This window comes from Rattus norvegicus, chromosome 11 (assembly GCF_036323735.1).
Source record: "Rattus norvegicus strain BN/NHsdMcwi chromosome 11, GRCr8, whole genome shotgun sequence".
Lineage (NCBI taxonomy): Eukaryota > Metazoa > Chordata > Mammalia > Rodentia > Muridae > Rattus > Rattus norvegicus.
Genome location: NC_086029.1, coordinates 72,283,918 through 72,307,105, shown reverse-complemented (window position 1 = coordinate 72,307,105; position 23,188 = coordinate 72,283,918). Strand labels below are relative to the sequence as shown.

General features: G+C 37.8%; 1 protein-coding gene across 3 annotated transcripts in view; it reads left to right on the top strand.

The window, feature by feature from the left end:
- Positions 1-23,188, top strand: part of Lsamp (limbic system-associated membrane protein) — a 2,169,735-nt gene that overhangs the window by 1,915,914 nt on the left and 230,633 nt on the right. For all 3 annotated transcript variants that reach the window (NM_001414997.1, NM_017242.3, XM_039088255.2), the window contains one exon: positions 9,757-9,882. In NM_001414997.1, coding sequence (NP_001401926.1) covers positions 9,757-9,882 — 126 coding nt within the window. The remainder of the gene's footprint in view (positions 1-9,756; positions 9,883-23,188) is intronic.

The window sequence follows — 23,188 nt, the reverse complement described above, 5'->3', positions numbered from 1 at the left end:
TTACAATTGTATTCCTGCCAATCCACAAGCATGGGAGATCTTTCCATCTTCTGAGATCTTCACTTTTTTCCTCAGAGACTTGAAGTTTTTGTCATTCAGATCTTTCACTTACTTCATTAGAGTCACACCAAGGTATTTTATATTATTTGTGACTATTGTGAATGAAGGGTGTCATTTCCCTAATTTCTTTCTCAACCTGTTTATCCTTTGAATAAAGAAAGGCTACTGACTTGTCGAGATAATTTTATATCCAGCCACTTGGCTGATGTTTTTTATCACCTGGAGGAGTTCTCTGGTGGAATCTGGTTTTTGGGGTCACTTAAGTATACAATCAGATCATCTGCAAATAGTGATATTTTGATGTCTTCTTTTCCCATTCACCTTTTTTGTTGTTGTTGTTGTCTAATTGCTCTGGCTAGGACTACGAATACTGTATTGAATAGGTAGGGAGAGAGTCAGCAGCCTTATCTACTTCCTGATTTTAGTAGTTTTGCTTCAAGTTTCTCTCCATTTAGCTTGATGTTGGCTACTGGTTTGCTGTATATTACCTTTACTATATTTAGGTATGGGGCTTGAATTCCGGATCTTTCCAAGATTCTTATCATGAAGGGGTGTTGAATTTTGTCAAATTTTTTGATGATCATGTGGTTGTTTCTCTTTGAGTTTGTTTATATAGTGGGTTATATTGATGGATTTCCATATATTGAACCACCCCTGCATCCCTGGAATGAAGCCAACTTGATCATGAATGATGATCATTTTGATGTGTTCTTGAATTACAAGAATATTTAGCATCAATATTCATAAAGGAAATTGGTCTGATGTTCTCTTTCTTTGTTGGGTCTTTGTGTGGTTGAGGTATAAGCATAATTGTGGCTTCATAGAAGGAATTGGGTAGTGTTTCTATTTTGTGAAATAGTTTAGAGAATATTAGTATTAGGTCTTTTATGAAGTTCTGATAGAATTCAGCACTAAACCCATATGGTCCTGGTTTTATTTTTGGGTGGAGGGAGTTGGTAGACTTTTAATGACTGCTTCTATTCCTTTAGTGGTTATGGAATACTTAGATGGTTTATTTGATCCTGATTTAACTTTGGTACCTGATATCTTTCTAGAAAATTGTCCATTTCATGCAGATTTTTCAGTTTTGTTGAGTATAGGCTTTTGTAGTAGGAGCTGGTCTTTTTTTTTTTTTTTATTTCCTCAGTTTCTTTTGCTATGTCTCTTATTTTATTTCTGATATTGCTAATTTGGATCCTGTCTCTGTGTGCCCTCTAGTTAGTCTGGCTAAAGGTTTATCTATCTTGTTGATTTTTTCAAAGGAAAGGCTCCCAGTTTTGTTGATTCTTTGTATAGCTCTTTTTGTTTCTACTTGGTGGATTTCAGCCCTGAGTTTGATTATTTCCTGCCATCTACTCATCTTGGGTGTACTTGCCTCTTTTTGTTCCAGAACTTTCAGGTGTGCTGTCAAGCTGTTAGTGTGTGCTCTCTCCTGTTTCCTTTTAAAGGCACTCAAAGCGATGAGTTTTCCTCTTACCACTGCTTTCATTGGGTCCCGTAAGTTTGAGGATGTTTTGTCTTTGTTGTCATTAAATTCTGAAAAGTCTTTAATTTATTTGTTCCTTGGCCAAGTTATCATTGAGTAGATAGAAGATTGTTCCGCTTCCATGTATATGTGGGCTTTCTGTAGTTTTTGTTATTATTGAAGACCAGCCTTATTCCCTGGTGATCTGATAGGATGCATGGCATTCTTGTTCTGTTTTGTGACCGATTATATGGTCAATTTTGGAGATGGTCACATGAAGTACTGTGAAAAGGGTATATTCTTTTGTTTTAGAATGAAATGTTCTATTGATATCTGTTAAATCCATATGGTTTATAACTTCTGTTAATTTCTCTGTGTCTCTGTTTAATTCTGTTTCTATGATCTGTTCAATGATGAGAGTGGGGTGATGAAATCTCCCACTATTATTATGTGAGGTTCAATGTGTGCTTTCAGCTTTAGTAATGGTGTTTTGTTTTGTTTTGTTTTTAATGAATGTAGGTGCCCTTGCATTTGGAATATAGATATTCAGAATTTGAGAGTTAATCTTGGTAGATTTTTCCTTTGTCAAGTATGAAGCATTCCTCCTTATCTTTTTTTGATAACTTTCTATTGAAAGTTCATTTTATTCAATATTAGAATGGCTACTCTAGCTTGTTTCTTGGGACCATTTGCTTGAAAAAAATTTCCCAACCTTTTACTCTTAGATAGTGTCTGTCTTTGTCACTGAGTTATGTATCCTGTACGCAGCAAGATGCTGGGTCATGTTTATGTGTCAAGTCATTTAGTCTATGTCCTTTTATTGGGGAATTGAGTCCACTGATGTGGAGAGATACTAGGGTCCAATGATTGTTGTTTTCTATTACTTTTGTTGTTAGAGGTGAAATTGTTTGTGTGGCTATTGTCTTTTGAGTTAGTTGAACGATTACTTTCTTGCTTTTTCTAGGGTGAAGTCTCCTTCCTTGTCTTAGAGTTTTCTACTATCCTCTGTAGGGCTGGACTTACGGGAATATATTGTGTAAGTTTGTTTTTGTCATGAAATATCTTGGTTTCTGCTTCTATGGTACTTGAAAGTTTTGCTGGATATAGTAGCCTGGGCTGGTATTTGTGTTCTCTTAGGGTCTGTATGACATCTGCACAGGACCTTCTAGCTTTCCTAGTCTATTGAAAAATCTGGTATAATTCTGATATGTTTGCCTTTATATGTGACTTGACTTTTTTTTCCTTACTGCTTTTTAATTTTTTTCTTTGTTTAGTGCATTTGGTCTTTTGATTATATGTGATGGGAGGAATTTCTTTCCTGATCCAGTCTACTTGGAACTCTGTAGGCTTCTTGTATGCTTATGGGCATCTCTTTCTTTAGGTTAGGGAAGGTTTATTCTATAATTTTGTTGAAGATATTTACTAGCCCTTTAAGTTAGGATCTTCGCTCTCTTCTATACCTATTATCCTTAGATTTGATCTTCTCGTTGTGTCCTGGATTTCCTGGATGTTTCAGATTTGCACCTTTTTATGTTTTGCATTTTCTTTGACTGTTGTATCAGTGTTTTCTATGGTATCTTCTGCCCCTGAGATTCTCTCTTCTATCTTTTGTATTTTGTTTGTGATGCTTGCATCTATGATTCCTGATCTCTTTCCTACGTTTTCTGTCTCTAGGATTGTCTCCCTTTGTGATTTCATTAATGTTTCTATTCCATTTTTAGATCCTGGATGGTTTCAATCAATTCCTTCACCTGTTTGGTTGTTTTTTCCTGTAATTCTTTAAGGGATTTTTGTGTCTCCTCTTTAAGGGCTTCTACCTGTTTACCTGTGTTGTTCAGTATTTATTTAAGGAAGTTATTTATGTCCTTCTTAAAGTCCTCTAGCATCATCATGAGATGTGATTTTACATCTGAATCTTGCTTTACTGGTGTGATGTGGTATCCAGGACTTGTTGTGGTGGGAAAATTCTGTTCTGATGATGCCAGGTGGCCTTGGTTAGGTTCTTGCACTTGCCTCTCACCATCTGGTTATCTCTAGTGCTAGCTAGCTAGTCTTGCTATCTCTAACTGTGGCTTGAACCTCCTGTAAGTCTGTTAGCACTCCTTGGAGTCCAGCTGTCTCCAGGTGTGTTTTGGGTACCAAGAACTGTGGCACAGGGTCAGTTCTAGGCACAGCTGGAAACATGAAGGATCCTGTCCTAGACTTCTTCTTGGTTCCTCTGTCTTAAGGGATCTGGGCGGGTCCCTCTGAGTAGAAGTGGTGGTCTCACCTGTGCTCTCAGGTATGTCAGCTCTCCTGGGAGACCAGCTGTCTCCAGGTGAGATCTGGGTATAGAAAGCTGTGGCACAGATTCAGCTCCAGGTGCAGATAGATACCTAAAACTCTATCTACTTCGATTAACAGAATGCCACCAATGAAAGTAGGTTTTATTTTTAAGTTACGCCATAGTAATGGCACCCCATATGAGCTCACAATGAAAGAGTATGTAAAAGATTAATGGCATGTTTTTAAATGTTTTGGTAAAATTACTTGTCATGGTATGTAAGGTTTAGAGTTACATGTTTCCCAGAAAGACTAGACTAGCTAGTTTATAGCACTTGGTTGGAGAAGTGTGAAAACCAAAATAGTTTCTACATTTTACAATTTCTACCTAATTGTATTGGGAAAATTAGTTAAAATTTAAGGGATGAAAAAAGTTATTGTTTCTCACACCAGACATAAATTGTAGATGCTTTAAGTATTTCAATTTAAAAATAAATAAGTGAAAGAAAATTTTGAAAAAGTACATAATTGATCATATTTTAGAAAAGGATTACGCATACATATACACAGGATGGAAGAGTCGATGTAAAACCTTTATGTATACAAAGTCAAGGAATGTTAAACTTCTACAAACAAAAATAATGACAAACAAAATTAAGAGTCAGAAAATAAATTGGGCAAAATTGAACCAAGACATCAAAAGGTCAGTTCCTTTCAGCCTAAGTAGCTCCCATTAGCCACTATGAAAACAAAATAATACAGACAAATTGGAGATACCACTGAAACTGAATAGGTTGAGAACATTAAAGAAATGGATGATGGTGTTGCATGTAGGAAAAGATAATAAATCTCACTAATATCTTATGAAAAAGGGCTGAGGCAATGGCCCCCAAAGAAAACAAACCATTCAGACTGGTAGAATGACTTGAAGATTGAGCATAAATCAATGTTCCAGTGACTTTGAAAATTAATTTGTATTTGCTAGTACAAATAAGTTTATCATGTTAAACTGTGCTTTCGAGCTAGTCATACCTACTGAGGATTAAGAGAAAGTGAAAACACAATGTATCATCACTTTTATAGAAATAAATGTGACCTAGAGGAAGAATCATTTCAGAAAATACACAAAGTATTAGTTTTGGTTTTTTTTCCCGTTATTTATGTGACTTTTTTCACCTATGGAATCTCCTCTGCCCACAGTGTGAAGCAGCAGTAATAATATGACACAAATTTACTTTCTAGAACTTTAATACAGAGTTTAGGAGGGACTAAAATGAAGCCTTTGAATTGTCTCCTCGTTGTTCCTGGTGATGTTCTAAATTTAAATCTTAGGACTTTGTACAGAAATTTAGGAATTAACTAGTAAATCATCTGATTTAAAAAGTTGTGTCTCTGTATGACTCCTCCTAGGAAAAGAACAAAAGGTTAAAAGGAAGTTAAGACTTAGAAAATCTGTAACTGAGAAAATGAGACACCAAGTCATTCTACTTTTTATGTTCTGATCTGCCATGGATATTTTTTTTTTTTTGATCATGAAAAGTCAGAGATGCCAGGCAACTGTAGTAGCATACACTGTAACCCTGGCACTGGGGAACCTTATAGAGAGAACATAGTGAGATCCATTTAAATAACAAGTCAACCCCCTAAATATGAAAAACAAGTCATAAAGGTTAATGGTGAAATAGATGACAAGAGAGGTAGCTACAGAAATGCTTCTAAATACCACATTTTGATGGGCAAAAGAGATGTGTGGCCTTTTGTGTCAAAAATAAGATCAGAGAGACATGATTAAGTCTTAAGAATGGGTGAAGAGGGGGTTGGGGATTTAGCTCAGCGGTAGAGTGCTTGCCTAGCAAGCGCAAGGCCCTGGGTTCGGTCCCCAGCTCCAAAAAAAAAAAAAAAAAAAAGAATGGGTGAAGAGTTGAAGTTTTGTTTGCTTTTTTGCTCCAAACACTGGTTGATCATCTACCATATTCCAAGGACCAGGGCTCAGTAGATAAAAAAAACCTTCCACTTAAAATGACTAAGATTACCAGGAAAGTCAGCTAAAAGTTACGATTTTCTGTTGTGTTGGAGAAGCCGTGTTGTGGCTCTCACTGGTTCTGTGAGAACATAGGAGCCAGTTCTTCACCCAGCAGGACTTTATGAGCAGAGGAGGAATAGACAGAGGTGGAATAAAAGTCAGAAGGTAGGCTCCCCAGCTGAATCACCACCCACCCATAAAAATAACGCACACAAGATCACTCTGTGCAGAAGTACCTGGATGCCTATTCCAAAAACCAAAAGTTGTTTAGATCTGACCTCTAATTTGGAAGATGCAGTGCAAAGGGAGGAGGAAATGAAGCTAGAGAGACAAGAAGCAATCAGAATGAGCTCTGAACTACAGTCAGACACTGGGATCTAATCTTGAAGGCAACATCAGTCAAGGGATTTTTATACTCACTTATAGTTTACAAAATTTTTTTCTGTACTGTGGAAAATGTATGGTGGTCAACATGGGGAGAAGAAGGCAAATATCGTACAGCCAGATTTACTTCATTTCCAATAAGTCAAGCCCCTCACCCCCCCCCAAAGAAAGGACATGGAGGAGGAAAAGTAGGAGGATGAATAGAGGGAGGAAGCAACTGTCGATGTCTGAAATAAGGCTGAGTGAGGTAAGGCAAGGGAGTAATGAGGGCGTGGGAGATGTTGACAACATGGAGTCAATTCCATATGGGAGCAGGAAAAGAAAGTACTGTCAAAAGAGACATAATTTGGGGGTTTCGGTTGGTTGGTTGGTTGGTTGGTTGGTTGGTTGGCTGGTTGGTTGGCTGGCTTGGGTTTGTCCGATTACCTCTCTTATGCGTAAAAAGAAACACAAAGCATCTCTTTGCATAATGACACCATTCACTAAGATGATAAAGCACAAGTGTTTCATGAGAAAGTAGATGGACCTATAACACTTGTGAGGAGTGCAATGGAGAAGTGAACCACTCAAACATGTGGACATAAAAACGTTCGTGGAAATCTGTGCTAGAGTCGATTCCCTTCTGATGTGAAGTCACACTCATGATATGACTTTAGCATCTAAAGGGACCAAGTAGGTAAGATACCTCAAACTGACAAACTGACAGGACAAATAGGAAGTCAGCCAAACCCCTAAGGACAGGCTTTGAATAAGAATAAGGTGATTGCCAAAGTTAATATGACCAGACGTGTATAAAGTCTGTTGAGTTTGGTGTCTTTGAACCCAGGAACAGATAATTCTGGAAGAAAGAGACTAATATCAATAAGTTAAATATTTCGGGGAAAATAGTATTACAATTAAAACAACATGGGCTTTGGAGAGCTTCAATGGAGAGGCTTTTGTCTTTCTGTTGTTGTTTGCTTGTTTGTTTGTTTGTTTGTTTGATATAAGAATGCTCATCATGTTTCAGGCAGAAATTGGGTGGAGGCGGTGATGTGGCTTCACACAATTCCTGAAGAAATTGAGATGTTGAGTTGGAAAGTTAGTAAGAGTAATTTCTTGGGAGAATAAAATCTTTTATCATATGTATACTCTTTTAGGAAGCTCCTGATCAATGAGGTGAGACCCACAGGATGTTACCAAAATGCAAGCATAATTGCATAATACGATAGGATCTCTTTCTCAATGTTCTGCACAAACACTGACGCGTCCTCATCCCTGGTATCCCAGACCTGAGCTGACTCACCTTAATCATAACAGTCAGTATGATATGATGATTTGATTACTAAAACATAACCCTGGTCAATTACTGTTAAATTTACATTTTAATTTACATGTATTTGTCCAAGTGGCTTAACTAACATGACAAGTGACTGCAAAAAATCAATAATATAGATTCATATATATGTATATGATATATGTGATATATGATATTATATATGTGTGATATTTATTATATATGATAACACATAATTTTAGTATGAGTAATATTATCTAGGAGTAATATTAGACTCCTAATAATGGGCTTTTTGTTTTTAAGTTTGTGTGCTTTCATAAAACAAATCTGATTGCCACATGTTTGGTTGAAAAACGTTTACATATATTTCTTACATTTTTGTTGCAATTCAGATGTAATTATAATGGGAGTTAAGGCGGTTTCTTTAACTGCTACAGAGCTTCCTATTACAAGCTTGGGTTAATCGAGGAAGTGCTAAAAGCAGTTACAATTTGCTCATCTGTGTACTGTTGGTGATTTGTATCATACTTGGGGGGCATTAAGAACACTGGCTTCCTCAAATAAAAATTTAAAAGTGTGCTTATTAAACCGAAGAACAATCAAGCACTCAGGAACTCTGAGATGTAAGTTCAGCTGTAGTTCCTGATGGGATCACATTTGAGAAGCTATTATTCTTCTCGGTTCCTCAAGATCTTGCTTATAAATTGTATATGACCTTCCAAGTTCTTGTCCTAAGTGTCTAAATTGCAAGTCACTGAATAAGTCCAGGAAAATAATCCTTAACCTCAGAAGCTAATGGAGCAATAGAAACCCATGCGAGATTGCTAGAGATGGGAATCAACTGTGGTCGACTGCCAGTGGTTTTGATTCCAAGTCATCACTTTTTATCCAGAAGCCGTAGAGCACGTCTTTGTCTGAGGCGCATTAAAGTCATGAAGGCTCTCCATCAGCTTCCTTCTCGTGGCACACGGAATCACTCGGATGTTGCTTTCCTAAGTACCATCGGTGTCTCCCTCAAGACTGTCGTGTAGTTGTTTCTTTAAGTAGAAAACGTTCCAGCTGGGCAGGAACTCAGTGTCTGCAATGGGTAGGGCGAGCAGCAAGGAGCAAGCCTCTTTGATTACGGAGCTCCTTCATTTTTTCTTGTCCTCCTCCCTCAGAAGTATACTTTCACTGTTACTACAGAGGCAGCCGAGTTTTAAAAGAGAAGAAAAAAGGAGAGTCACAGTCCAACCTAAGCCTCGCTATTTGTAATCAGTGTGTGGCCTCGGTGATGAAATTTGTGAGCAATTCACTTCCCACACTCCCCGGCAAAGCCCACTGGAGTGGGAGCTAACGTCGCTATCCTGGACGCTAATGAAGGAGACCAGGCAGCAGTACTGCTTGCCTTTGGGGACTCATTTTTCACATCACCAAAAAGTAATTTCTGTCCTTTTCGGCCATCTGGTTGACTAGATTGTGAAGATGAAATTCTGTTCAAGGAGTGTTTTAAGAGTGGAGTCTGCTGGGATTCACATCCCATTTCTGCTTTCACTTACTCGCGTCTGTGCACCGGTTGCTTACCTGTAGGAAAAACCCTCACAGGACACAGGATCTTCATTAAACGAAATGTTATTTCTAAAGTATACCATACATCGTGGTAGATATATGTATACTTAAAGTTAACTTATTCAATTTTTAGGAGTATTATTAGTGATAGCATTAAAAATAAATGTGGTATGGTTATAATATCTGTGTACCTAACACAATAACTATTAATTTAGTTTCTATTATCTAACTTACATTCTACGTAAGATATAGTATATGTAGAGGTTTATATGTAGAAATTTTTATTTTGTTGAATATCTTATACATTTCATATGTGGGTATCACATTTTAATAGCACAATGTTCTGATATGCTTTGCATTTGGAGGTTAAGGTATATTCTTCCTTATACATAAAATAATGAATTCAAGTGATGGTTATAAGATCATTTATTGTAAGAATTTACATATCTTCTACTTTGTCCTGACCAGAAAGGATCTAATACAGTTTCATTAAACATATCTTAAGCACTTCCTCCAGCACTCAGACGGCCATAGTGTGAGATATCTTCCCCTTATAGATGCTTAAGGACCTCTAGAGCAATTTGGAAAACAGCTATCAAGTGCTCTGGCTACTTAGCAGGAAATTTCTAATTTACTGATAACGTCTGAAATGTACCAATGTTGCTTTACAGCCCATCGCTGCCGTTTGCTTTTGTTTTCATGATTATGATTACATATTCCATTTCCTTCCCTCTACAGTTCCACCAAAGATCTCCAACATCTCCTCGGATGTCACTGTGAATGAGGGCAGCAATGTAACCCTGGTCTGCATGGCCAATGGGCGCCCTGAACCTGTTATCACCTGGAGACACCTTACACCACTTGGTAAGCCACTGGAGACATTCTCAGCTAACACATAATAGTTACGATTCTATTGGATCAAAGCAAATGGGCGTCCTTTTTTATTGAAACTCAGAAAAACTGCAGCATCAAGGTTTTGTAGAGTTCCTATAGTTTTGGCTGATGCGCTCATCTCTTTAAGTAACTTTGTTTCTATCTATCTATCTATCTATCTATCTATCTATCTATCTATCTATCATTCTATCTATCTATCTCTCATCTATGTACCTTAGATATAAATAGGGCTATATAAAATTATCATTCAAAATAGACTAACCCTCAAAGGAACAACTATAAGGACATTGAATAATACATACACACACTACACACACACAAACACACACACATGCACATTTATATACATATAAATGTATATATATAAATGTGTATATATATATACATATATGCATATATATGTATATAAAATGTAATAGTAATCATCAAAGAAAAAGAGGCTATCAACTTGAGGGCATGGGCTATGGGAGGGAGTGAAGAGAGGAATAGAAGGAAGGGAAGTGATAAATAATGTATGTAAGTTAAGACATTTGAAAATAAAGTACAAAATAAAGCATATTTGTAAAATATATAGCATTTTCATGGTTCAGTGTCTTTGGGGAAATGTTTTAGATATACCATTTTGCACCAATTTTAAAAGTCACTTTCAAACGTAGTTTCCTGTACAGTTTCCTCCTTTGTGGTAGCATTATGTGAGGAAATTATGGACAAAAATATCTCTGCTTCCTACGTCTGGACTTGGCTTCTACCTCTGTGATGGTTGCCAGGATGAAACAGGCTATGGAAGGATATCACTGAATCCAGATAATGACCCAATTCAGTTAAATTCATAATACAACTTCCTTAGAATGTGTTCTGTACCCTTCCTGTCCCCCTTTGTACTATGCTCATCTTTACCAGGTCCCAAAGCCCTCGTGTTTTGTGAACATGTTTAAGCACTTTACCTGATGATTTAAGATTAACGTTACATTCTCCCCTCCCATTTAAATTATGTTTTCTTCTATGCAAAGCTATGTTTTTCAAATACCATAATGTATATGTAATTTACCTGCTCTTTAGTTATTCCAAAAAGAAGTTCTACCACGTCAATTATATATCAACTGTAAGCAGACTAGTCTTAGAAAATAACTCATTTTAGTAACTGGCTTATGTGCGATAGTCCCTTATAATTTCTCTATAAAAACTGTCTAGAAACTTAATTTCCAAGGTAACTGACTTTGGAATGAACACGAGCTGTTCAGTGAGACCCATTCTGAGACCATGGTGGTGTTTGATTGCAGATTCATTTCTGTGAAAATATAATAGGTTCCTCCATTTGACATCGTAGTCCAAATTAATTTCTGAGGAAAATTTGGCTAAACTTTGTTAAAATGTTCTTCTGTTTAGGAAAATAGTCTTTTGGAGACTTCTATTCTCTTAAGAAAATGTTATTCAAACCTCATCCTTATTATATATATTTACCATCATTTATTAATAACATATAAGAGCATCATAAGAGGTATTTATTTGGGGGTATCAATGTCAAACACATTTCCTCACATAGGCTTACATGGCAAGAACACACAGATAGTCATTTAGAGCATGGCAGTTTGGAGGTTGTATATCTTTTTCTAGAAATAAATAAATTCTTCAGAGTACTTTCTTCCTGGAAAACTCACAATCTACCCAACCTATTCTACCTACCTGGTACTAAGTGTAACAATGTGTCTTCGGCTACTGGCAATTTGGCTTTAAAATATTGTTCTTGTCAAAATATTTAAATACGGGACATCTAAAACCATCCTGTTTACTATAATGTTATGGAAACTGTGTTTAAACCTTTCCATCGTTTGACTTTGAAAGGCCTCTTTCTAAACTTACCTCTTTGTTTTCAGTGTCTCTACTTGTCTTTTCCAAAGCAGACCCAGAGAACTTATATAAATTATCACAAGCCCTTCATTCCATTGACTGTTGGTAGGCTTGCCACCCAATTTATGACTGATCTGTTAAGAACGTAAATTATTATATATAAATTACAGATTCATAAAATTGATTTTTAACACTCCACTTACATGTTTATGGCCTCAACTTCATATACAAACCACACTCCTGCTTTCATGTGATTATTTTTAACTTGTCTCACCTTTCTATAACCAAATTTAAATTAATACAAATATTTTATTAATATTTTAATGTCATTCAAGGGCCAAGTGGTAGATTAAAAAATGAAAACTGTAGGAAGGAATTTATGTTCATGCTATGATCAATAAGAAGACATAAAAGAAAGACACTCCTTCTTTTGGTGTAATTTTGAGTAGGAAATAGAGCAAATTGTTCACTTGAGCCTCCAAATACTTCTTCCTCTTTGAATTTTGACAAATTCTGAGATAGAGCCAAACCACCAAGATCTTCCTTAGTTTGTTGGCATGTTCCTGGTGACTATTACCAAGTAAACTTCCATGAACAAAAGCACTTAGTTTACAAAACCTAAAAGTATGTTAATTTAGATTACAATGTATACACCTGCTTGAGACCATAGCCAGAGACACAAACAAAGATTTACCAAAATCGCACTTAGTTCAAAGGCTTTTGTCTAAACCCTGAGGAGCATGGTTTCTGTGGCGAATCAATTAAAACAAAGAACAGAGGACCCGTGGCGTCTTCCACAGTAAAGATAGTATTTCATGTATTTCTAGGACTCTGACTTCAAAACCAACTACAAAAATATGATGTACTCAACAAGGATTCTCAAGAGTTAAATATTAGCGGTCAGCACATAATAACCTGTGGGCCTGGACCATATATAGATAGATATAGGTATAGATATAGATATAGGTATAGGTATAGATATAGATTTAGATATAGGTATATAGATATAGATATATTTTCACTGCCTGAGAGCAATAGTGGTTATGGCATTTCTTGAATAGTTAGAGATAATCAAAGGAATCCTGAATTTTAAACACAAAGCAAATGTATGAACTTCAAACTCGAGAACAGATGCATAAAGTTTTGTGTGAACACTGCCATGCTGAATTACCTGTGTTCCATGGCTTCCTTTGATCGAAAATAACATACTCTGGTAACAGCAACAAAAGTACTTAGTTCATCAAACCCAAAATACATTAATTTTTCGCTTAGATTACATTGCACACAGCTCTGCTTAAGACCATAGCCAGGGAACCAAGCAAAGACTCACCAAAATCATGCTTAGTCTACAGGGTTTTGTATGGATCCTGTGTTAGGTTTCTTCTTTGTTCCTCTCTAGCTGTATATGCAGGCTTTCTCTCTGATCATATTGTGTACTTGTACACTCAGAGCAGCTCCTTCCTGTGTGTGAACACTCAATATCAAACCACTTTTTTCCTTCCAGTGGGCATATATCACGTCCCAGGCTTCCTCTTACATCTCTCAACCAAGGTTTTAATAACCAAATAATCACTTGAACAAACGCATCTTCCTACTGACAGGAGTAACAACTTAATTTGTCTTCTCTCTCTCTCTCTCTCTCTCTCTCTCTCTCTCTCTCTCTCTCTCTCTCTGTGTGTGTGTGTGTGTGTGTGTGTGTGTGTGTGTGTGTGTGTGTGTCTTTGAAAATTTGAAAAAGGGCTCATCTTTTCAGCCAATCGAGTGCCACCTTTCTCAGAGACATCTGAGGAAGAGACTTGATACCAGTGTGACAGCTGAGCTGCTTGCAAACCACTGCCTTGTGATAGTGAAAATCCAGCTAGCTTTGTTCAATTATTAATTGTGCCTTTCACAGTACCGAGTGGGACTGCCTTCCAGAGGAAATGTACCTGTGATTAGCGAGACCCCACGGGGAACACAGAGACCTGAAAAGAGAAAATGCCATGCAGGGAGTCACAAATGTCTGATTACTTGTCATTTGGTGCCGTGAAAAGGGAGCAAGGAAGGGGGAAAAAATGGTGTAATTTCTGAAAAGAATATTATCTCAATTCATCTTACGTTTGAATGTTTTGATGAGATTATTTTGTTTCTCTTTCCTTTGATCCTTTCCCCCCAAGAATATTGCAAGCATTTTTAAAGTGGGAAACTGGAAGTATTGTGAACTTTCTGTGTGTTCAAAATCAAGACACCTCACTTGAAAAAGAGACCAATCTTAAAATCCCGAATTGTTAAATGGATCTCATTTTTTGTTATTTACATCGTGGAAGTGAGTGTCCCATATGTGGTTATTAAATGTGACCTATTTTTTTTCTCTTAATTAAGTTAGAAGTTCATAGCCCTGTGTTCACTGAGGATTACTGCACCACCACATGTATTGTGTGCAGTGCTTTCGCTCCCCCTTCCTGATGTACGCCACGTTCATCATCGCCATCACATGGCTCTGCTTCTGGCTTTTTCTTCCAGCTGTCATGAGGAAACCTTTCTCTCAAATGTGCCTCATGTGGTGGCAAGGGCGCCTGCTCAAGTTTGCGGAAAGAGCTGGTGTGCCTTCTGTTTCTACAAAGGTTTTCTCTCTGGAAATTTCAAAAGGGCCTCTGAGGAATTCACCCTGTAGGCTGAGATCAGCGCAGGATATTCTATGTAATTTTCCTGGCTAGAAGCAAAAGTTGACACCAATGGAGACGAAAAAAATCTTAAGAAATGTTTTGTTACATGGCTTGGGAAGAAACATACAACATTAAACACAAGTCATTCCTTTAAGTCAAACACCAGAAGTATATATTTCTGGTACTTTTCTTTTGAGATATTATGTTTCGTGTGACCTCATATTTAACATAGAGGATGTGTGTGGTTTCTGGTTTAGATTTTATAAAACTATTTCTCTGTACCTTCATCCTAGGGATCTCCCCAAGGGCCCACCGAGTGGATACTGGTAACATACAGGTGTAGAGAAGTCAAATCTATGAACTTTCTAGGTAAAGTCTGCTAATTCCACATTGACAACTCACAGGAGAATAGGGCTACAGCATGGTCTGCAAAGTGCTTTTATGCCTTGCATTATTTTTAATTAATATTTCCATATTTCTTTTAAAAAACAAAGAAAAATAGTGTGAGTTTTTTTATCAGTGTTCAACTAAAATGTTGGTTCCCAGTTTTGTGTTACATTAATAAAGAATCGTGTTCAGTTCCTCTTGCTCATTCGCACACAACTTGTTCATTTGGTCAGAATTATTTCTAGAGTGTTCGCTTTGTATTAAAAAAAAAAAAGACACATTGAAGTATAAGACAGACATGGTCCCTGAACAAATGAACCGTATAGTTCAACAAGAGAGGAGAGCATTAAACTAATAATTGCATGAATAACCCTTTAATTAGATTCATACATTGTAAAAGAAAATTATGGCATTCAATAAGACCATAAAACAGGGCCATATAGCAAAATGTGCAGAGCCAGCAAAACTGCCCTGAGGGGATATTATGCTGAGATTTCATAAATGAATAGTACCTGTCGGAGAAAACAGAGGGAGAAAGAGTATCCTAGCCATAAGCCAGCACATCCAAAGTCTCGGCATAGAGGCCTGCAGGAATTTGGATGAAGCTCTTTATGTGAAACCATGCTGTTAATGGTGTCTGGTCCTGCTACTGTTCACGCTTAAACCCCTTGATTTGAAGATACTCAATTTGAAATAACTTCTTAATATTCTGTTTCTGACTCTAAAAAGGCAGGAAGAAAATGAAAAATCATACCGTAGGTTTTCAGACCCTTACTTGTAAGTATGCCATCAAACATCAATTGTATATACATATATTATATATATATGTGTGTGTGTGTGTATGTATAATATATATAATATTAGTATATAATAACATACATGGTCATGTGCACACAAACAAGCAAACACACATTCACACAGAAAGGGAGACTACTAAAAGGAGAAAATTGATAGATAAATATGTTGTATTTATATGCTGGTATATACTTTACTCTTATTCCCAGGAAACAAGTCCAAACTCATGGAATTCAGAAGCATAGGGGCCACATAGGATTAGTGTTAAGAGATGGTCATGGGGTCAGGGATATGGTTCGTTGGGTAATGGTGTGTGCAATCAAGCCTGATGGCCTGAAATCATGTATGTTATCCACGCAATGGAGGAATGGATACAGACTCCCACAAGGCTTATCTGATTCCCATACCCACCCCCACCCAAAATACTAAATGCATACTGTAATCTTTTTGAAGCATTCATAACAAAGTACACACTCTATGAGCTAGAAAGACAAAAGTGATCCTACCTCCTTATTGCCATGGCAAGGAATAATTTTTGATACTGATTTTTGATGACTGTGTTAGTAACTGAATCCTTTCATCTCTTGGGATGTCACTGTGGCAGCACGGTCTAACCAATATTTTGTTTCCACTGTATTCAATATTTTTCTCATTGGATTGCTTACTACTCTTTCTCAATAAAAAAATGTCCAAATTAATATTCCTCTTAATTAACAATATCCCAGGGCCGTTGGAATAAAATTCAAATCACTTAGCAAGGTGTTAAAGCCCTTATCCAATTGATGATTGTACCTCTGAATCACAGACCACTCAAATGTATAGGGTAGATTACATGACTTACATGTACAAATATTTCCTGTCAGAGTTCAGTTTTCTCTTTTAAACAAGTACTCGCTCCACATTCTTCACCCTTTTGCCAGCATGAACTGGAAACATTTCAACATGACTGTTTCTCCAAGAACATAGTATCATACAAGTCATAAGATTTCATCTCTTTGGTTATTTGTCTTTCTTTAGCTTGTAAGACTTTTTTTTTTTGGTTAATATTATGTGAGTGCACGTGTGTCCACATGGCATGCCAGGCATGAGGAGATGTGGAGGTCACAGGACAGTTTGTGCAAGTCATTTTTCTTTTTCCCCAAGAGGTCTGGGCATCAAACTCATAGTAGAAAGAGCCTTTGCCTGCCAGTCATCTCATCAAACCTCCATTGTACGATCTTGACGAGTTTGCGAGCTGTCTATTATCTATGTATCAATTCTCAAGACACTACTCAAGAATGGCAAATCACAGATGCACAGGAGGACAAAGATTACAATATAAACAATATTCAGGAATTACAAAACTACCCAAACTGATAATTTCATTAACTTCTTGATGCAATGATTTTGGAAATTTCATGCAAATTCTCTGCCTACGTTCGATTATGTTTGCCTTGAGTCCCCCATGTACATGAACAAGTCTGACTTCTGTACACGAAGGGTTCAGAGTGTACCTGGAAGAGAATGGGGGACAAGAGACACGAAGAAGGACGCCAAGACAAGAGTCTGATCAAGGCGACAATTTTATTTTTCCCCAAGGCTGAATTTATACAGGGGAACAGATGGAGGAGGGAAGTAAGAAACATTTACGCAGGCCAAGGACACAATATTCGTGTGGTCAGTGAATCAGCTGATGTTGACAGGTTGCCAGAAAGGTCACAGGTTTGTCATATCTATTAGTCAGCAGGATGTTGGTTTTTCAGAAAGGTTACAGGTCATTGCATTGGGTATCTTGATGTATCATATTATTATTCATTTTGACCACCAGATTTGTATTAGTCTTCTGCAGCTGGCTGGGGATTTTCCATGAACCCAATCATACTTAATTTTAACCATAATAATAACATCAATAATGGAGGGCTTCAAGAGCATCACTCCCAATAGACTTTCATATTTTACCATTGGCTACTGAAGGTGCTCTGAAGTGAGTATCCTTTGGTATTACTATTAGTAGTAGTAGTATTAGTAGTAATAGTAGTATTAGTGGTGGTAGTAGTAGTGGTAGTGGTAGTAGTAGTAGTAGTAGTAGTAATAGTAGTAGTATAGGTTTATGCAAGCACAGTGTCACTCTCTTCAGACACCAGAAGAGGGTATCAATTCCCATTACAAATGGTTGTGAGCTACCAGGTGGTTGCTGGGAATTGAACTCAGGACCTCTGGAAGAGCAGTCACTGCTCTTAACCACTGAGCCATCTCTCCACCCCACCCCTTTGATATTATTTATGACTCTTTTATGATCAGTGATTGCTGTTTTACTTCTCAGCAAAGATCTTGGTCAGTAATTGTCTAAAACACTCCTTTGAGTTTTCCCTTTCTGTTTTCCTTAAAAAAGGAAGCAGTTTTGCATCCTCACTTCCCATTATGATATTGGGCTCCAAAGGAGTAAGTGTTCAATAAATATGTGTAGGGTGAATAAGGGAGGTGCCTACTGTGAGAAACTCAGACTCTGATATTCTCTGCTTAAAGTAGAGATTTAAATTTGCTACACTGTATCTATTGATCTTTAAGATACAGGCCCTTCCTAACGTTTGGCATTATGGCATTTCTCCCTCAGGTTTTTAATGCCTGAAAAAGGACATTTTCCTTTGTCAACAAAGATGTCAACACTGTCACTCCCATGAACTGTCCTGTATTTTAGGCGGGGTGGAGCAGGCTTGAAATTGCCAGTCTATAGAATTAGCACAACACAGGCAGAGGTGCTTGAGCGTCATTCAAAATCTTGTGACAAAGGTGGTTAAAGGGTAATGAGGTCTATGAAGGGGCGCTGAGGTATATAAATAGCCTAGTAAAAGGGACACCTAGTAAATCTCAGGACATACACACAGGCAGAATAACTCAATATTGTTAAAACATCTCTTATTTTTAACTTTGTGTTTCAACCAAGACACCAGAGGGATAGTATATAAAAATATTTTAAAATGTAGTTTTGAGTGGGATACTGGTCATTAGAATTGACATCACCTTGGAGCTTTGTAGAAAATGTAGGAAGAAAATAATATTGGGTCTTAGCACAGACCACCCTAACCTGAATCTGCAGCCCATCAAAAGCCCCCAGTGGTTTAAATGAATATTTAACTTGGCAAAGCCCTGGGCTAGAGGAAAAGAATCTTCAAATTCAGAGAAAGGTGCTTCTATAGCATTTAAATTGTAGAAATTAACACCCTGTTCTCACTTTCCTACCGGAAGACATCCCAACTGGATCTTCATCCCCTTTTCTTCCAAATTCACCACTACAAGTAAAGAGGAGGAGGAGGAGGAGGAGGAGGAGGAGGAGGAGGAGGAGGAGGAGGAGGAGGAGGAGAAGGAGGAAGAAGATTGCTGTGGGGTGTGATACTATGTCACTTAGTGTTTGTCACTGGGACTATTGTCCTCTAATATTCTACTTGCTACATCAAGTGCTGCTGATAAATTTTGCAGGAAAAAAATTAGTCTAGTGTATGAGGAAATACAGTCCAAATGACAGTAACCACTTTTCTCATCATCTTTTATAATAGCTTTATCTGCAAAATGTAGACAATAACATGTGGCCTGCCCACCTCACACTGCTGCTAAGAGGGATCTAAAGAGATAATGAATATGAAAGGAGCCTGAAAAATGGAAAGCTCTCCACAGATACAAAAGATTGAGAAGGGACAGAACGTGAATTCTGAAAGGCCGAGTTCGAATCCCCCCTACCCATAATTTACTTTCATGGCTGAAGTGAAGAACTTTATATGGCCTATGTCTCATCTGCACAATATGAATAACAGTTCACCTATCAGGATTCTTCTGTTGCCCTAAGTGTGATAATGCATGTCAAGGTGATTTATTAATGATAATTAATTATCACTCAACTACTTTCTGTTCTTACCATCATTGTAAACGTTCCAGAGTAAATTATAGACCTAAATTGCTGTGGTCAGCTGGTTAGGTAGTAAGAAGAACTGACTTCAACATCTTGGTTTACCTAGTTGATAACTTAAGGAAAGAAACCCGAGTCTCTCAATATCTACAGTGGGATTCTTGATAGAACAGTCCCCATATCATCACCAATAGCAGCAAGGAAAAACTTGTTAGATATGCATGTTATTAAAGGCTATTCCAGATTCACCTAAATCAGAAAGTCTAGCTGTGGGGCCCAACAATGTGTCCATTAATAAGTTCTCCAGGTGCTTTCAAGACATGATGAACTTGAAGGAACCTGCCTCTAAAGACAAGACATCTTTCTGATATAGTTAGGTCGATGGACTGTCTCTACCAAGCACCAAGCTACTACAGGAACAGTTGTGATTCTTGTATTTCAGTGACAGTGTTGGTGTGCGCATTCACCTACATACACAAAACTACTTGATATGTAAATTCCCTGTCATATTTCTATCACCTGAGATAAGGAGGTTCGAAGAAACACTGCGTAGAATTTCCTACTTTGTCTTTTTCTACCTACGTTCTAATGATGTTTGAAGATAACATATCACTTAAAATGTGCACACATTTCTGAAGCCCTCATCATTCGCTTGGCATATTCATTTGCAAGTCTCTCGGTACACTAAAGCTACAATTCATCCCAATAAAACCGAGAAATCTCAATAGGTAACTCAGATTGAGTCACAGCACAAAAGACATGACAAAAGTAGTTTCTGTCATTTGAGATGTAGTGAGAAACAACCTCCTTTGAAAGAGAGAGACAGAGAGAGACAGAGAGAGAGAGACAGAGAGACAGAGAGACAGAGACAGACAGAGACAGAGACACAGAGACAGAGATAGACAGAGACAGAGACACAGAGACACAGAGACAGAGACACAAAGACAGAGTCAGAGACAGAGATAGACAGAGAAGAGAGAGGAGAAAAACAAGTTCCCTGTCACTTCTTTATATGACACTAACCTTTTTTCATCAACCGAGACTCAAATCAGGTATTTTTTTCTCAGGTGGTCAAATTCAAAAACATGAGAAGCCATGGGAAGTCACAGCTTTGCTAAACTCTGACTTTATGTTCTGTGGACTAAAGTGTTAAAATCTGATGAAGGAAAGAGCTTACAAAAAATCCTTTAATAATTCAAAGTGCAAATATCAATGCAAATCAGATCTAACTCTTTAAGGTATTCTAATAATAAAAGCTGAAATGTCAGTCTTTGAATGATGCCATTCTTTGTAAGAGTGTGTGTGTGTGTGTGTGTGTGTGTGTGTTCTGGTCACCAAGGCTTTCAGCTGTTGGTATTATGTGGCAGAGAAAATCATGAAAATCATGAAAGTGACTCAGTCTTCAGAGGGCAATCCAAGAGATGTTTATAAGAACTCCACACTTCTTCACCTCCTAAAACAGGAAACCTGTTTGAAACATCAAGAAAATTACATATTCCCAACTTTTACCTTATAGCAAATGTCCTTCCAGTGGTGATGGATGGACTTAAGGACCTAGCAGCCTTGAGGTCAATTGCTATAGACACAGAAGTGTGCATGGGCAATTTAAGTCATTGGAATGTTAACCAGGTTACTTTGGGAGCCATCTGGGAGAAGGCAGAGAGAGACAGAGAGAAAGAGAAAGAGTGGGGGGGGGGGATTCAGTGTTTATATTAAAATAATTAATTGTAGCAACTATGTTTACTTCCATATATTAATTACCATAAACCACCTACTTAAAAAAAATGAAGTAAGCCCATTTATTTAAGAACAAAGTCACTTTAGCATTTGCTATCTGGGTCTGCCTTAATAAAATACTACAGAAACAGTAGAAATGCATGACTAATTGGCAGCACGGTTGGACTTTAGTAGGAGTAATTTTGCTGGTTTGTCATCTCTCTAGAAGCCTAATGACTGTGTTGTAACTTTAGAGACAGTAAACAAAGACTAAAGTCTGTGACTTCTCTTTTTAAAGGGCAGTAATTCCTGCACAAGGTCCTCGCCCTCACCCTCATTCCTCTACAAAAGGTCCTGCTTAATGCTATCCCACTGGGCATTAATGATTCAACATGTGGCCTTGGTGAGAACAATATTCAGGCCATGACAGATATCTGCTTTCATGGTGGTAACTACTTTATCTTCTTGTTCATATGGCTCTCCCTGAGCTCGGTGTCCCACATTCACAATGTCATGCTTCCTTGGAACTGAATATATTCTGGAGACAGATCGTCTCCTAAAGTCAGAATAATTAGTCTTAACGAGGAACCTAAATGAGAAGGGACTTACCACCCTTTTGCTTGCCGCCTTCCTGAGTCCAGCTGTCCTATCAATAAGGCTAATCAAGAGTAACTTCTCCCTAATTTCAAAGAACCCAAAACACATTGAATTACCCTTGCAACACACCAAGGCCAGAGCTATAGAAAAATATGTTTTGCATGTGTGTAAATAGCTGTACCGTTCTCCCCTTGGCAATGCTGATACTGATTACTGCAAGAGGAGATAATTCCCCCGGGAACATTTCAGCATTCTGAGCTCTCCGTAGCAGGCTGACTCAGCTGCTGTGTGTCAGAGTAGATCTGAGGCTCTGCCGGGCCAGACTGCAATGGCGCTAAGCCTTTGAGAATGTACGTGAATCTTCACTGTGCTCTGCTCCCAGTCAACGGCACGGTTCTGCCAAAGAAATGTCTGGCAGCACGGATACCCATAATCTGATTCTGTCACGCCGCGTGAGAGTTGGGTGACTGGTGATGGGGAGTGATAAAGGACTGTTATGGCAGGCTGCCTGTAAGTACCACATCTTGTTTCTGCCCTGACCTTTAGAGTGATGGAGAGTCAGAGGTCTTTTAGCAGATTCTGAAAATCTATTGTTATCTCCGTTTTCTAACTCGGAACCGTTCAGAATTCAAGCAGATTCCCAATATGAGACACATTGAGGACCTGCTTCCTCTTCTCTGGGGTTTCTTTCTTTGATTGGCGCTCTCTGCGGGATTTGTAGAAACAAAACCGATTGCTCTGGCCCCTTCCCATCACTATAGTACCTGTCACCACCAGAACAATTGCCACAGTTACTACTACCATTCAGAAACAACTCAACTGCCTTCACTTTCCATGACGGAATGTCATGCCATTCAATGTGATGTACATCCATACTGCCTGATAGAGTGAGGAGATAGAAGCCATATATCCCAGAAATATTTCTCAAAGTTTTGTAACTTAGTCCCAATCCAAGCATAGGGTTCTATAAATACCCAACCTTGAATCACATATCAGAACCAGAGAGCAATGTCATGATAATACTTGGGTTTGATAAAGGACAAAATAAAGCCATCATGTGCGAGTAGACTCTTTAGATGCATTTTCCTTTTAGTTGATAATTTACAAGAAACAAATATGCAGCTAGACATAGTGGCAAATGCCCTTACTTTCAGCATTTGGGTGACAGAGGTGAACAGGTTTCTGCAAGTTCCAGGCCAGTCAGGAAGACAAAGTGAAACCCTATCTCAAAATGTGAAAAACAAATATGCAATAAATGGTATAGACATAAGTATATAAATATATACACATACACGTGCAGACATTTGTTTAGATTGCATATGTTTGGAATTATTTTCATGAATTTGATGTGGAAATGTGCTGTTTTTCACATTGTAGAAATGAAGAATATTCAATTGCAATATAATAT